Below are 13830 nucleotides of genomic sequence, written 5' to 3'. Positions count from 1 at the left end.
GATCTTGCACAGCCTTTTGCCAAACCTCAAAATGTACCGATATTACAACACAGTGATTTGTGATGGATGACAAGTACAATAACTCATTATTTCTAGAGCAAATTAAATCCCCGCACAATCATTTTTGCAATCGATATGGTGGAATGCACAATATAATATTTTGACCACATTTTGGCCACACTTTGCAAATTCTGTGATTGGGCAGAAAGTCTCACATTTTATCCTTTATCCTGACCTTAAAGTTGTGCAATTATTATAAAATGTCTTGCAGTGCCAGTGTGTCTCCACCATCGGATACTTTATTTTTTATCACACAATCCTGGTCAGCCTATACAACTCCAGTCACCACTGTGGCAAATGCATCTAAATGATCTCAAGTAATGCATCTCGCCTGTAGATCCTGTAGTCTCTCAGAGCCCAATGAACAAATCCATTGAAACCTCCTGGCTGACAGAAGTTAGGGGTTAGAAGGGAGGGGGTGAAGAGGACTGTGGAGGCCAGGGGAAGGAGACAGGAGATACAGGAAAGGAAAGGAGAGAAGAGAATAGATAAGGGCAGAGGAGAGGGGAGAAAAACGCTCAACCAGAATGACAAAAAAGTGATGTTGGCTTGATAACGAAAAGGTAAGAGGCTAACGACAGCAGGGAACCCCCCGCCGCCCCAGTTCCTCTTTCCCTTTGAGTGGATGGGAAATGCTAAATTGTCTGTCAATTAGACATGGCAGGAGTAGGCCCTAGCTATCAAAGCCTTGGGTTCAGACATACAGATCTGATTTCCTCCTCAACATTCTCCCACCGTCTCCCGACTCAGCCTGGATTAGTGTCAAACGTGCCATGATGAGTTTGGCTTGGCCTCTCGTAGATTCGGCCCCGCGCTGATATCCCTCGGTACCAATTACTGGCCATTACATGGTTACTGATCTCACTTCTCCCTCAACCCCCTGTAGGATTTCAGGAAAGCCTCCCCGGTCTTAGATTCCCCTTCGCTTTTTAACTCCGACTTTGTCTGAGCAAAGTGAGTTTAGTTGAAAGAGTGCACGGGCGCTTTGTCAGACAAGGGATCGCTGGATTTCCTCTCCCCCGTTTGCCGTCCTCGTTCCAGCAGACAGAGTGAGACGTCTCTATCCACATGACGTCATGCTCTCCTCTGCTACATCTGAAGCAGATTTCTCTGGCCTGGCACTTGGATAATTGATTTCCTGGATAGCACTCTCTCTTTTAATACAGCCGTATGTTCTTATGCTCGTCACATTCAGACCACACAGATATGCAGCGGAGCACTCTTTTTTTCAATTGAAATATAATATACCTTTTTAATGGGAGACACGTGGATCTCTTTGAGCCATGCAGCATTTTAAGGAGTTACTTTAGTGGGCTTTAAGGATACAATATTTTAACGGCCATTTTTGCATTATGCATCTGTACAAGAGTGTGTTAGTGGAAAAATGTGATACTGTATTTGATGGAACAGATGAATCCTTTCAGAGGCCTGTTACCATGCTCTTGTTCATTTGCATTCTGTTAGCGTGTGCTCATATAGTAATCCCGAGGTCGGCAATACAGTCAGCCAAAGAATGAATAGAGTGAAAATCGGATTTGGGACTTGTGTTTCTCTCACCCGCCCCTGAGAGATGAGAGCCATGAGAGGGAGGGAGGGAGGGAGAGAGAGAGAGAGAGAGAGAGAGAGAGCATTTGCAGAGAGAGAGGTGGGGAGAGGGAGAGAATGTGGCAGAAGATGAGAGCAAAATTGGCCATTTCCAGCGTTTATAAGACGTTAAATAGAGGAAAATAAATTGATAGATGGGCAAGGGTTCAATATAATGGTTTTCCCTTGTGTTTTTGTGTATATTGACTTATACTGTATTATAACCTGAAACAAACGCATTAGATAATTTAAGTTTTAAAATAATACAAAACAAATGATTCGAGGATATTAGCAAACGTACAAGTTGATTTGAGTGTGTTTCTTGTAGATACATGGGCTTTCTGTGCCTCATCACAGTAGGTTAGCTCCATTCAGTGAGAAGACCTGAGAGCGTGTTTTATAATGACATGGCTGAAGGTGCTATCGAGCTGGCCTACAGACAGGGGTTGGACTCTCCTCAGGCTGGGGAGAGCTAAGCTAGTCTAGGACCTACGGGGCTGTGCGTGCGTGCGCACGCGCGTGTGTATGTGCACATGACGCGTGTGTAACAACGTGCACTTCTACTTGTGTGTGTGTGTGCATGCGTGTGCCTCTGCATCTCACGGCTGGGGACCTTATCTATCCTGACATGGAAATTATGTTTGCATTTCCATTTTCCCGGCCCCGCTGGTCCGTCACCAAACCTGCCCTGACAGCTCCTGTCCACCAGGCAGGCTTGGTTCCCCCCTCTACCCTCTGTGCTATACGCCGCCTCGCTACGCCCCAGATGCTAGCCAGTTAGTCTGCCGCCTCTGTGGCACGGGCAGATCGCTAGAGACAGATGCCAGGGCCACTGTGGGTCCCTGTTTGAGGGTCTGTGTCATAGGCCAGCCCTGGGCCCTCACTGTGACCTTTGCTGCTGGTCAAATACAGTATACAGTACAAATACAGTATACAGTATACAGTACAAATACTGTATACATGGCTGGCTCTCAGTACCTCCACAGCTAAGCTCTTATAATTCCCATTCAATAAAACAGGCACAGGTGGAGACCTTGCTCAAACCTATTTAGGGATGGGTAGCGTTTCCTATTTTCCGATACCGGTGCTAAAATAATACTTTTAAAACGGTACCGGTGCCTGAACCGATCATTTTTTACATTTAAAGTGGATTTAAAGCTTCTTCTTTTTTTGAGGATTTCAAGTGGCCCCCTCCAAACAATAATGTTAGTGAAGGTGCACCGGAGAAGGGTGGATATTTCACTCAGCAGCTTGGGCATGGCACCGAAATGAGGTGCCTAAATATACCGGTACCATACTGGTACCGGGTTTTGGTACCCAACCCTAAACCTCATTCAAAACCTTAAACTTAGAATTGAGCCTCTGTTCCTGTACAGTAGGAATGAAACATCAGTTTCCCAATGATGTGTTTATGTACAGTAAGCCAGAGATCCAGACTGGGTGAAAAGCTCAAGACTCTGCATTTCTACTCTGTTTGCAGTGCCGTTCAGTGGTTTTTGTTGTGTGTGTGTGTGTGTGTGTGTGTGTGCGTGTGTGTGTGTGTGTGTGTGCAACTGTGTGCGTGCGTGCGTGCGTGTTGTGTTAGATGTGTACTTGGAGTATGTAGTTGTTGTCTTTGTTTCTCTAGGTGGCTTTGATTGTTCTGTCTACAGCCTGGAGCTTCACCTCACTATGATCGCACAATTCTCACGATTGTTTTTCATTGAAATCCAGTCATGTCTTTCTGAGTCAAATCCATCCATGATAAGTCAAAGTATTTCATGAGTTTTTCTACAGGAGAAACGTCACATTGTTGAGCTCAAACTTAGCTCTTTGGCAAAAAAAAATAATAATTAAAAAAAATCAACCGTTAGTGCCATTTTTTTATTTCAAAAGTCACACGACTTCCCTGAAAGCATGGCTTACTCCATAATGCTGCTCTCTGTGCCTGGACAGTTCATGCCATCCACCCTTCTGGTTCACTTTTTGTTGCACCATCATCCCATATTTTCACCATCACCCCATCAGAAATATTTTCATTCTTTTGACCTATTATTATTATTTACGCATTTACTACTAGTCATTGCATTTTAGTAATACTGTTTTATCATTGTCTTGCTTTTTAAAAATTCCCATCCCATCTCATTTTGATGTCTCTATATCCTGTGTCTGTATCATGATCATCCTTTTTCCCTCTATGTAACCTGCCATTTGTCTTTGCACTCTCCTCAGCCAAATATAAGTATAATGGATATGTCAGATCACGTAAGTGTGTTTCTCTGTCCCTCTCCATTCTGCTGCAGCTCTCCCTCTCTCCCGGTGTTTAGACAGTAGTCGCCTCTATGTCATGTCACATGATTAAAACTGCTTTGGTATTTGCTTTGTTTCCCCTTATGCCTTTAGAATGTATTGCTGTCGTAAATTATGTCTAATACAGACGCAAAGCCAGTTTAATGACAGTTTAACTACTGCTTTAAATCAATGCTTAAGTCTACCATAACCTATTAATTTATTAAAACATGTTACATGTTGACATGCAATTAATTGCTTTTTTAAAACTCCATACTTTTTGAGTCCCTAATATTTATTGAATTGAATAGAAAATATTTTGTGTTTGACCATTTTATTTAGCCCTATGAAATATTCTTTTTGTATTGTGCTGCATCTAGCAGCAGATGGCGCTACAACACCAGGGAACACTGGAAGTCAAAAAGAGGCTGGTGTGCGATTCAAAGCTGATTGCAATTTAGGTAAATCTTTATTAAATAATTGTTAAATGCATTCCTCTTTATTCTACTGGTTAAGAATACATTTTAGTTTTGAAATACTATTTTTCCACGTCTATCTTTTGACATGTATATTTTTTATTTCATTCATTTATTTCTTATCATTAAGCAGATTTAGTTTGAAGACATAAAGACAGATTTTTTTATTTAAAAAATATTTTTTATTTAAAAAAATCTTCTTTGGAATAATTACTGCCTATTGAGTGTGATGGCAAAACTAAAGGGATTGCAGTAGGCATAATATAAAACATATTTTTACATTTAACCATACCAAGAAAACAACAATGCGTGGCCTAGAAGGCTTTTTCTTGCATTTTCAATGCAGCTGTGGGTCAGAGCTGGTTAATAACAATAAACACCATATAAGCGGAGCCAGCTTAGCTCACATAGAAAAGTAAACATTTTTACACGTTATTCCTCCGCCCCATCATCCAGTTGACATTGGGTCAGGGTGATGTGATAGGGCCAGCCTGCACGTCATGTGATTAGCATGTGAGGAAGGGACAGTAGCCGTCTGGGTTGTTGCAGAGTGCACAGTGGAGCTGCCAGGGTGGGTGAGCGCGCTCCAACGCTGTGGCTGTTTGACAAGGGCCAGATGAATCCAGGAGCTATCGGTGGCGCTCCGTAAATCAAGGAGGCAGCTGACGGCTGGGATAAACATCTGTTTATCGCCCGGGGGCCACCCAACCATGTTCTCACAACCAACCAACCACCCATCCTACTAAAGGGAGGAATGTGCTCTGCCTCTCCCTGTCGACTTTACAAACAGATATTTGCCTCACCTCGCTCTGCTCTTGTAGATCTACCGCAGTTTGCCCTGACCCCTTCAGTACTGTACATGCAGACATATGGGTTGACTCTAGTCTTAGTAGGAGTGTGTGTGTGTGCGTGTGTGTGTGTGTGTGTGTGAGTGTGTTTGTTTGTTTGGTTGGTTGGGTAGGCATTGGGTGTAGTATGGATGTAGGCTATGTATTCAACACAGCAGGTGGCCCTGGCAACACTGGTTATTACTGAACTTACAGTAATGTTCTTATCAGTATGATACGGTATAACAATAGGATGACTGGATTTTCGGTCTTGAAATAAAGATAATCTCCATGCATAATCCAAAATGGATCATTTTCCTTCAATGTTTTATGATTGAAGTTAGGTTTTAAATTTGTAATATTATAAATTATTAGCGATAGTTTTAGATTTGTTGAAATGAAAGTAATGTGGTACACGTTATGCTTGAGATGACACTGAACGTGATTTGGTCTGACTGGCTTTAGCCAGGCGGTGTCTCTGCTTTGTTCTAGCAGGCAGTGTTAGCACCACTGAGTCAGGGAACTGGGAAGCCTCTAATTAATTCATGTTTGTCACAAATGCTAAGTAAATGTCATTTTGAACAGTTTAGTTTAAAGCGCATGCAAAGTTGTTTAAGTGACGTTAAATAAAAATGAAGTGTCAACATCAGTTATAGGATAAAAATGAAGCCTGCTTTTATGGCATGAATTTTTGACTTTCAGAACTTACCTGATCAAAGGAGAAATTAATAGCCTACAAGGAAAATTGCAACCTTTTTCACAGAAGGAAGTGTTTAATTTTTAGACTGTAAAATAATTATCAGATATGTATTTCACATTCATCTCACATTAGTGTATTTTTTTTCTTACTTACACTTTGGCTTGTTTACATTATACAATAAAAAGCGGAATTATTATTATTAAAGCTATTTCCCCGCCAACATTTTTAAAGAAAATATGGCATAAAATAACTTGACATCTATTCTAACAACTGAGCACTAATACAGTGCTCTCTCTCCATTGTTTGACAGTAAAGGATGAAGTTAGACCGTCTTTTCAAAACCGATCGATTAAAATCGCCAACTGCACCTCCACCTCCATCACCTCAAACGCATTCCATCCCAACGCCCTGCACCCCTGCCAGGACGCCCCGGTCAAGCCGGGCACAGCCAAAGTCCCCCTCGTTAATAACCGTAAAGGAAGCCTGCTCCCCGCAGGGCCCGCGGCCAACCCCTCGCGGCTGCGCCTCAGTATCTCCGGCCCTGGAGACGCGCCGGCCAGACCGCTGGCTGAGAGTGGGCTGAACCGGGCCCGCAGCCTGCCGGTGAAATACCGCTACCACCCCAGTAACGGCACGCTCGCCGGTCACAGTAGGCCCTGTAGGTTGCCCCTTTAGCGGGATGCATCAGTCAGTAACCCCGCCTGTCCTGTCCTACCATCCTGTGTTGTTTACTGCATGAGGGATCGCTCTGCCGCCGGGAGCTAGCGCTGTTGTTACCGCCGCCGCTGCCGCTGCTGCTTTGCATGGAGTTGGCACTTGTGCCTGCTAGTACAACAACCACTACTGTCTGGGTGACTTCCAAACTGTGGAGTGTTCAAGCGAGTGAATATAGAATAGGCAGAAAAGAGCTGCTTATCAGTATTTGTTTAACAAATAAAAAAAAGTTGTAGGAGTTCTCACATATGTGGTGGAAGAGCTTCTCTTGCATTTGTTCTTTCCCCCCTCTGAGGATTTTATTTTTTATTAGACTGAGGTTTAGGAGCTGGAAATAAAACTCGTTTTTTTTATCACTTAGAAGCTTTTTTTTACCCAGTAACTGCAAAACATTGGAATGTATATTTTTTTCTGATGTGATATTTTCAAAGTACATGCACATTAGAGAGAGAGAATTATTTGTAAAGTGGAAAGTGCTTGTGGTATTATTAGCGAATTCAGGATGCCCAATTGCATAAAGGAAAATGTCAGAGAATGACATTTTATTAGAAGGCAAAGTCATATTTCTTATCTTTTATTAGCAGAATTAGGTGACAGTCTAGAGCGGGTGCTCAGACAATAATGAAATTCCACATGCTTGGAATAGTCACAGCGTGCACATTGATTTGCACTAATATCATGCTGTGTTATTGATTTTTAACCAAAGGACTAATATGGGTTTGAAGTGACGGTGGACTTGGCATTTTGTGCTGGGAGAGTGCAGAGTGGGTAAGAGTATGTCTGTGTGAAAGCTGTTGGAACTCACAGACAGTAGTGAAGATCAGACCGCCGTTAGCCAGACTGAAATCTTCAGACGGAGTCGGCTTGGCCTCACTCTTTTTAGTCCTCTCTGTCTGGAACTGTAGCAAAGTTTGACATTTTGTTCTTCTTGCAAACGCAGCAAAGAGTAGTTGACAGGAGGCTGAACTGAAATCAGATCAAACTGATCTAAAACATCACTGTGGCTGTGGCTCAAGCTTAACACCAAAGTGTCAAACACAGAAAAAACTATTTTTTATATTTAATCTGATGAGGTTCTGCAACTCATTTATTTTTCATTTCAAGTTTTACGGCTAGTCTTGACCTTCTTCTACTGGAGGATGGTGTGCGTACTAGCTGCTTTCCATATTCATCCTAGCCCACTCATTCATACCTCGTCGTTTTGGCCGTTCTGAGAGCGCGGTCCTTCAGGGCGTGCTGAGTGTTCTCATGGCATGGAGCTGTAGACCTGTCCTTCAGGGTGTGCTGAGTGTTCTCATGGCATGGAGCTGTAGACCTGTCCTTCAGGGCATGCTGAGTGTTCTCATGGCATGGAGCTGTAGACCTGTAGACCTGTCCTTCAGGGTGTGCTGAGTGTTCTCATGGCATGGAGCTGTAGACCTGTAGACCTGTCCTTCAGGGTGTGCTGAGTGTTCTCATGGCATGGAGCTGTAGACCTGTAGACCTGTCCTTCAGGGTGTGCTGAGTGTTCTCATGGCATGGAGCTGTAGACCTGTCCTTCAGGGTGTGCTGAGTGTTCTCATGGCATGGAGCTGTAGACCTGTAGAAGTGCCATCATGCGCTTTAGCCTCAACTGGAATGAGGGGGTGGGCATCAGCCATAGAGTCATCCATTCCAAACAAAACAAGAACTCAAGAACCATCCTCATAACCTTGTTCTGTCTCACTGTCATTGCTTTTGCCCCCGTGCCACAATGACAGTCTGTGTCGTCACATGGCCATTATTGCTGTAGGTAAGCCGAGCGCGGTCACTCTGATGCAGACTGCTCGAGGTCCAACCATGCAGAATGTCTCGGCTGTACTGAACCAGATGCAGTGTGTTCTACTGTCTGTAGGCCCTGTAAAGTGTACATGAGAAGAACCCAAAATGGAACTTTTGAGACGTGAGCCTTCGGTGGCATTTTCAGATCTTAATTGTTTTTTTCTCCGTGGTTTTCTCCTGCCTTCCTCACATTTACCTTTGTCCCCTTACTAACGCTTTCTCTCTATATTTTGGAGTTGGTCTCTCAATTTTGACATTGTATTAATTTCCTTCTTTTGGTTTGCAATGATTGATTGAGTGTTGGCTTTTTTTTATATATATATTTATATGTCAGGTCCAACACACATTTCCCCAACCGTCTCTCCAGCTCTTCTGACATTGTGTGCATGTGTTTGCAGTCGAAGACGAGCACCCATCGACTCTCTCGCCTAAAAAAAAGCAACGCAACGGAGGGATGCGAAACTCACCCAACTGCTCGCCCAAAATGATGAGGTAAGACGCTGATTTCAGACTGCTTCCAGCCTTCAAACGGGGAGTGAGGGGAAAGACAGTCAGATACAGGGGAGCGGGGGAGAGGGGGAGGAAGGGCTGGAGGGATGTGTGTGAGAGATACTTCAGAGACGGGTGGTGCTGATGCTGGGGGGGGGGCTGGGATGGATGGTGGTGATGGTGGGGGGGGGGGAGTTGGGATGGATGGGAGGGGGCAAATTAGGGGTAGAGGAAGAGGGGAGGTAAGAAAGTCTGCGAGCAGAGAAGCGCCCCGTTAGGCTGTGGCTGTTTAGGATGGCATGCTGTCAGGTGTTAATGACAGAGCTGAAATCATCTTTCTGTCATGAAAAGAGGCTGCGAGAAGAGCGAAGATCCGTTTGAAAAACTCCAACCGGCTTTAAAGTCCCAGCTGTCACCTCCTCCGGTCTGGTCCACATGTACTCCTTAAACAATGCTGGCACTAATGACACCAGCAACCAATCAGAGAGACCCGCATGGTTGCTCTGCCCCCAGGCTACTCCTCTATTGTGGGAACCCCTTTGAGTACCGTTTCTGGTACTTAAGGCCATATGCGAGATGTATCATCGCAATCAAATATGAATTCAAATATTACCTTCCTTTTAGCCTGTCCTGGGAAATTAAATTGCCGTTAATTGATTTTGAAAGATAAAAGGTTTTTTTTGTGCTGCCGTGGCTACGAGACGGGGTTTTGCAACACAACACGGTGGAAAAGACAGAGAGGGCGAGATGTGGGCGAGATGTGTGGAATGGGGCGGCAGGGTAAAGGCATGGTGGCAAATATCTGAGAAGACAGCAACACTCATAGAGGAGTTGCCCGTCCCTAAATGAGAGTGAGTGTTATGGCCGTCGTCGCCTTTATGAATATACAATAGAACGATCTAAATAGGCCGCTGTGTGGTTTTCCTCGCACGCTCTTCCCTCTGTTGTTGGTAGCTAAGTGGTTACGTTTCGTCACGGTAGAATCAAAACTCTCTCTGTATCTGAATTGTGTGGGGGGGGAATAATAACGGCATTCTGAATCATAATAACTTTTTATTTATGGAATTGAAATATCTGAAAGCCAAACACATCACAGAAGAAGAAGAAAAACCAAACCAAGCACATCTTTATTTTATGTCCAATTATTACAAATGAGAATGCTAGTCTAACTGAATTTCTATCTTATAACTTGTTTTTATTTTTGCTTTCAGTTGGTCGAAATTGCTGTTATTTGTGTAAAGCAATATTCCTTACATTCTTTTGGATTTTCTTTTGCTACAGTAGCTTCCCCTTAGGCATCGTTCCTCCTACTGTACTAGGGTGCCTATGTGCTTTTGTCCAGTGTACTTGTCGGCCTCCCCCACAGTTGTTCAGAATAAAAGCATTTCATAATAAGCCTTCACACTTGCCAAACCATTAGCCCAACGTAGAGTCATACCCTTCAGTCTCCTTTTGCAACAGAGCAACATTTGCGATGCCCTTGCTCAGAGGGGAGCAAACTGTTACAAAAACAACTATAACACACTGGCACATTTCCAGCTAACTGCTCATTTAAAAGGGCTTGCTTAGTTTCGTTGCCTAACTTAAAGCACAAAACCTTTTCTTCTCGCCCTCTTTTGCCTAGGAGATGGTCCCCGTTTGCCATGTAATATATGCATCTCCGCTTTGATCTCGCGCTGATAATAATTCTTGCGAGTTATTTACTCGGTTTTGAAAAGGCTTCAAAGCGGTGTCAAAGTTTTCTCTGCTTTAGGGGTGCTTCTGTATTCTGCTGGCTCTCGGGTACTGAGATGACAGGTCCTCTGTTAGAGGTGTAGATGGTTTTTTTCTCTCCCTTCCAACTCCTAGCCCTCAGCAAAACATCAAATTACCCGTCATGCAGTCCACAGCCCCCCCTTCACAGATGCCCCCGTCAACATATAACAACCATATATATTAAACAGTTATGCTTTTACAAGGTGGATTTTATGCACAATGAAAAGTGATTGTTTGAGGTAGCCTTAGGGATGCTTTATTCTACAAGCAAGGAGGGGGCAAACGCAGTAGCGAGCTAGGCTAGCGAGCGAGCCGAGCGAGCGTGGGGTTTCTACAGGACGTGCAGCCTGAAGGCCTTAGTAAATAAATAATGATCAACAGATTGGCTGTGGCTTTTTGAAAAGCATGCCTTTGTCAGTTTGCATGATGGGGAGAATTTTCAAAGCCGAGCCTGGCAGAAAGGCCCATCCCCAGCTTGTGACTGCAGAGTGATGCACTGGAATAACTCAACTCTGTTTGAAATATATACTGAGGGAGGGAGGGAGGGAGGGAGGGAGAGAGAGAGAGAGAGAGAGAGAGAGAGAGAGAGAGAGAGAGAGAGAGAGAGAGAGAGAGAGAGAGAGAGAGAGAGAGAGAGAGAGAGAGAGAGAGAGAGAGAGAGAGAGAGAGACTGGGGTGAGACACCCTGTAAGGGAAATATTTGTCCTATATAAAAGTGCTACTAATACAGAAGCTTATCACAGTCAGTGGGAATATTTGCTTTATAATGCAAATATATACTGCAAATGTATTTAGTGATGTTCATTATTTTAAGTTCTAATGAGCAACATACCATTTTGGTCTAATTATTTCAAACTAATAAAAATATACATTTTAATATGATCTACAGTATCTATCTACAGTATCTATCAATTTGTGGTCTTTTCTATGCATTTATAAATTAATTTGTTTGATTATTTTCTTGTTTACACACAGTGTGTCATTTAATCACCGTTCATATCCTAGTGGTCTACAGACAACAATGGTGCTCAATGTTCATAGACGTAGAGCATGATCCCGTAGTTCAAGTAATTTCCCAGTAGTAGCCAATCGGACGTGTCACTGCGCTAACGAGCTGCTAGCCAATCGGACGTGTCACTGCGCTAACGAGCTGCATCGGCTCCGCAGAATTAACGTCATTCCCGCACACCCTTTTGACGGGTCACAGCTCGCCACGCGTCTGTCCGATCGCAGGGAAAAGTCACAGTGCTGCCATCCCTCGGGCGTGGCGCGGTGGCGCAAACGTCATGTCTGCCCCCCCCCACCACCAACCCCCTGCTCCCCCCCCCCCCCCCCCCAAGCCTCGTGGTAGGTTCAGGATGGGGGGAGGTGTGTGGAGCCAGTGACAGGCTGCCAGTCACACCGCGCACTGACAGCTCTGTGAAAGATAGCTGTCTTGGCAGCGAGAGGTGGAGCGGCAGGCTGCCTGCATGCGCCAGTCAGCCTCTACGTGCGCGGAGGCGAGCGGAGCTGAGCAGATTGAAGTGACGGGGGAGGGGGGGGGGGGGAGGGGGGGCTCCTGGAGTTGATTGGTGCAACACGAGGCTCTGGATGAAAGATTCAGCCTGGGTGTAAAAACACTAAATGCTGTCAGTGTTATTATCACCTGCACTAACTGATAGAGGGAGGTGGGGGGGGGGAGGGGGGGAGAGAGAGAGAGAGAGAGAGAGAGAGAGAGAGAGAGAGAGAGAGAGAGAGAGAGAGAGAGAGAGAGAGAGAATAGCTAATTGACAGCTTTTTTTTTTTTTTGCTTTCCTTGCGACGGCATGCAACCCGGATGCAGGCTGAAGGATAAGGCAACATCAAAGCCTTGTCAGTGACTGACAGTGTTGATAGAGGGTAGAGAGAGTGATAGTGAGAGAGATGTATGATAGAGGGTAGAGAGAGTGATAGTGAGAGAGATGTATGTCAAATATCTTCAGACGCTTTCTCCTATATTACTCAAATGTCTGTCTCTCTGTGGTTCCCTCTTTTTTGGATTTGCAAGAGAGCTACTTTTACCCCGACGACGATGTCGTTCGTTATTTGTGTTGGATTGTTTTAAATACAGTTCATTCGCATCGCACCATAAATACGCAATGATTATTGGGGGGGAATGGCAGCACGACTACATTCCTACAGTCGATTCTCACTCGGTCTTTGCGGGATAAAGTTTTGTGCATCGTGCCTCCAGAGGAAGTGAGATCATGTCTTGTAGAATGAACGCAACCGCAGGAGAGGCAGTATTACCGGGCTGACAAGCAGCCCTTTCATGGTCAGTGTAGCAGTGGATAAAACTCAACAGCACGCTAGTGCACATTAGCCTGTTTGCTTGTGACACGCTGCTGAAACATTCATGGCCGTCAAGTGGGGGAAGCAAAATGTGATTGGGCAAATCCCTGAAATATTTAAAGTGTGGGGCCTGTCGGAGCTTTTACTGTTTTGCGCCGCGCGGCGTCAGGAGCTGCGAGAGAGGCTAAAAGCTGGTAATTGGTAACCTGTGCTGTCATGCCATTCAGTCAGCAGCAGCGCTCGAGCCTCGCTGTCCTCCGCTGCCCCCCCCCCGCTGCCACCAGGGTGTCTCGGTGTCTTTCTGAGGACTTGACATCAGGGACAGCGATGGACACCGTCACAGGACAGGAGGGACGGGAGGAATGATGTGGCAGTTATGAAGGGGACTAGGGCTGGGTATTGGCAAGGACCTCACGATAGGATACATATCACGATACGATACAAAATATTTTTATTCATCCCCCAGGGGGGAAACTGAGTGCCACCCTACATTAGCGTTTAACACTTTGGGAATGGGATGTACCCCGCATACAGAATATGAATCCCAGAACCCTAACCCAGATGGTACTTTACATCCCTCATGGTACCACTTATTCCAATTTGAGGTGTGGTAATTTCAGAAAATGTTTAGCAAACCATTGGTGTAATGTTGATTTATCGTCTTTTTCCTCAGCAGACATGATCCGCTACTAATTCCCGGAAATGAACAAATTGAGAATATGGATATGAACGTGAAGAAGTATGACTCCACAGGGATGTTTCACTGGTGCCCCTCAAAAGACATCGAAAAGGTCATCCTGGTGAGTGAACATCTAAGGACTCACTGCAGTAACGAGTCAAAAACTAT

General features: G+C 44.7%; 1 protein-coding gene across 2 annotated transcripts in view; it reads left to right on the top strand.

Annotated features, from left to right (window-relative positions):
- kcnma1a (potassium large conductance calcium-activated channel, subfamily M, alpha member 1a) overlaps positions 1 to 13830 on the top strand; it is a gene marked incomplete at both ends in the record, with an annotated part of 225666 nt that overhangs the window by 189903 nt on the left and 21933 nt on the right. The window contains 4 exons of one of the 2 annotated variants that reach the window (XM_083658630.1): positions 3856 to 3888; positions 4293 to 4373; positions 8828 to 8921; positions 13660 to 13783. In XM_083658630.1, the coding sequence (XP_083514756.1) occupies positions 3856 to 3888; positions 4293 to 4373; positions 8828 to 8921; positions 13660 to 13783 (332 nt within the window). The remainder of the gene's footprint in view (positions 1 to 3855; positions 3889 to 4292; positions 4374 to 8827; positions 8922 to 13659; positions 13784 to 13830) is intronic. The other variant, XM_083658631.1, reaches the window with a different exon arrangement.

Source organism: Poromitra crassiceps (assembly GCF_964638095.1).
Source record: "Poromitra crassiceps genome assembly, chromosome: 22".
In the NCBI taxonomy this organism is placed as follows: Eukaryota; Metazoa; Chordata; class Actinopteri; order Beryciformes; family Melamphaidae; genus Poromitra; species Poromitra crassiceps.
The sequence above is the reverse complement of the archived record's forward strand: the minus strand, read 5'-3'. Positions and strand labels throughout refer to the sequence as shown.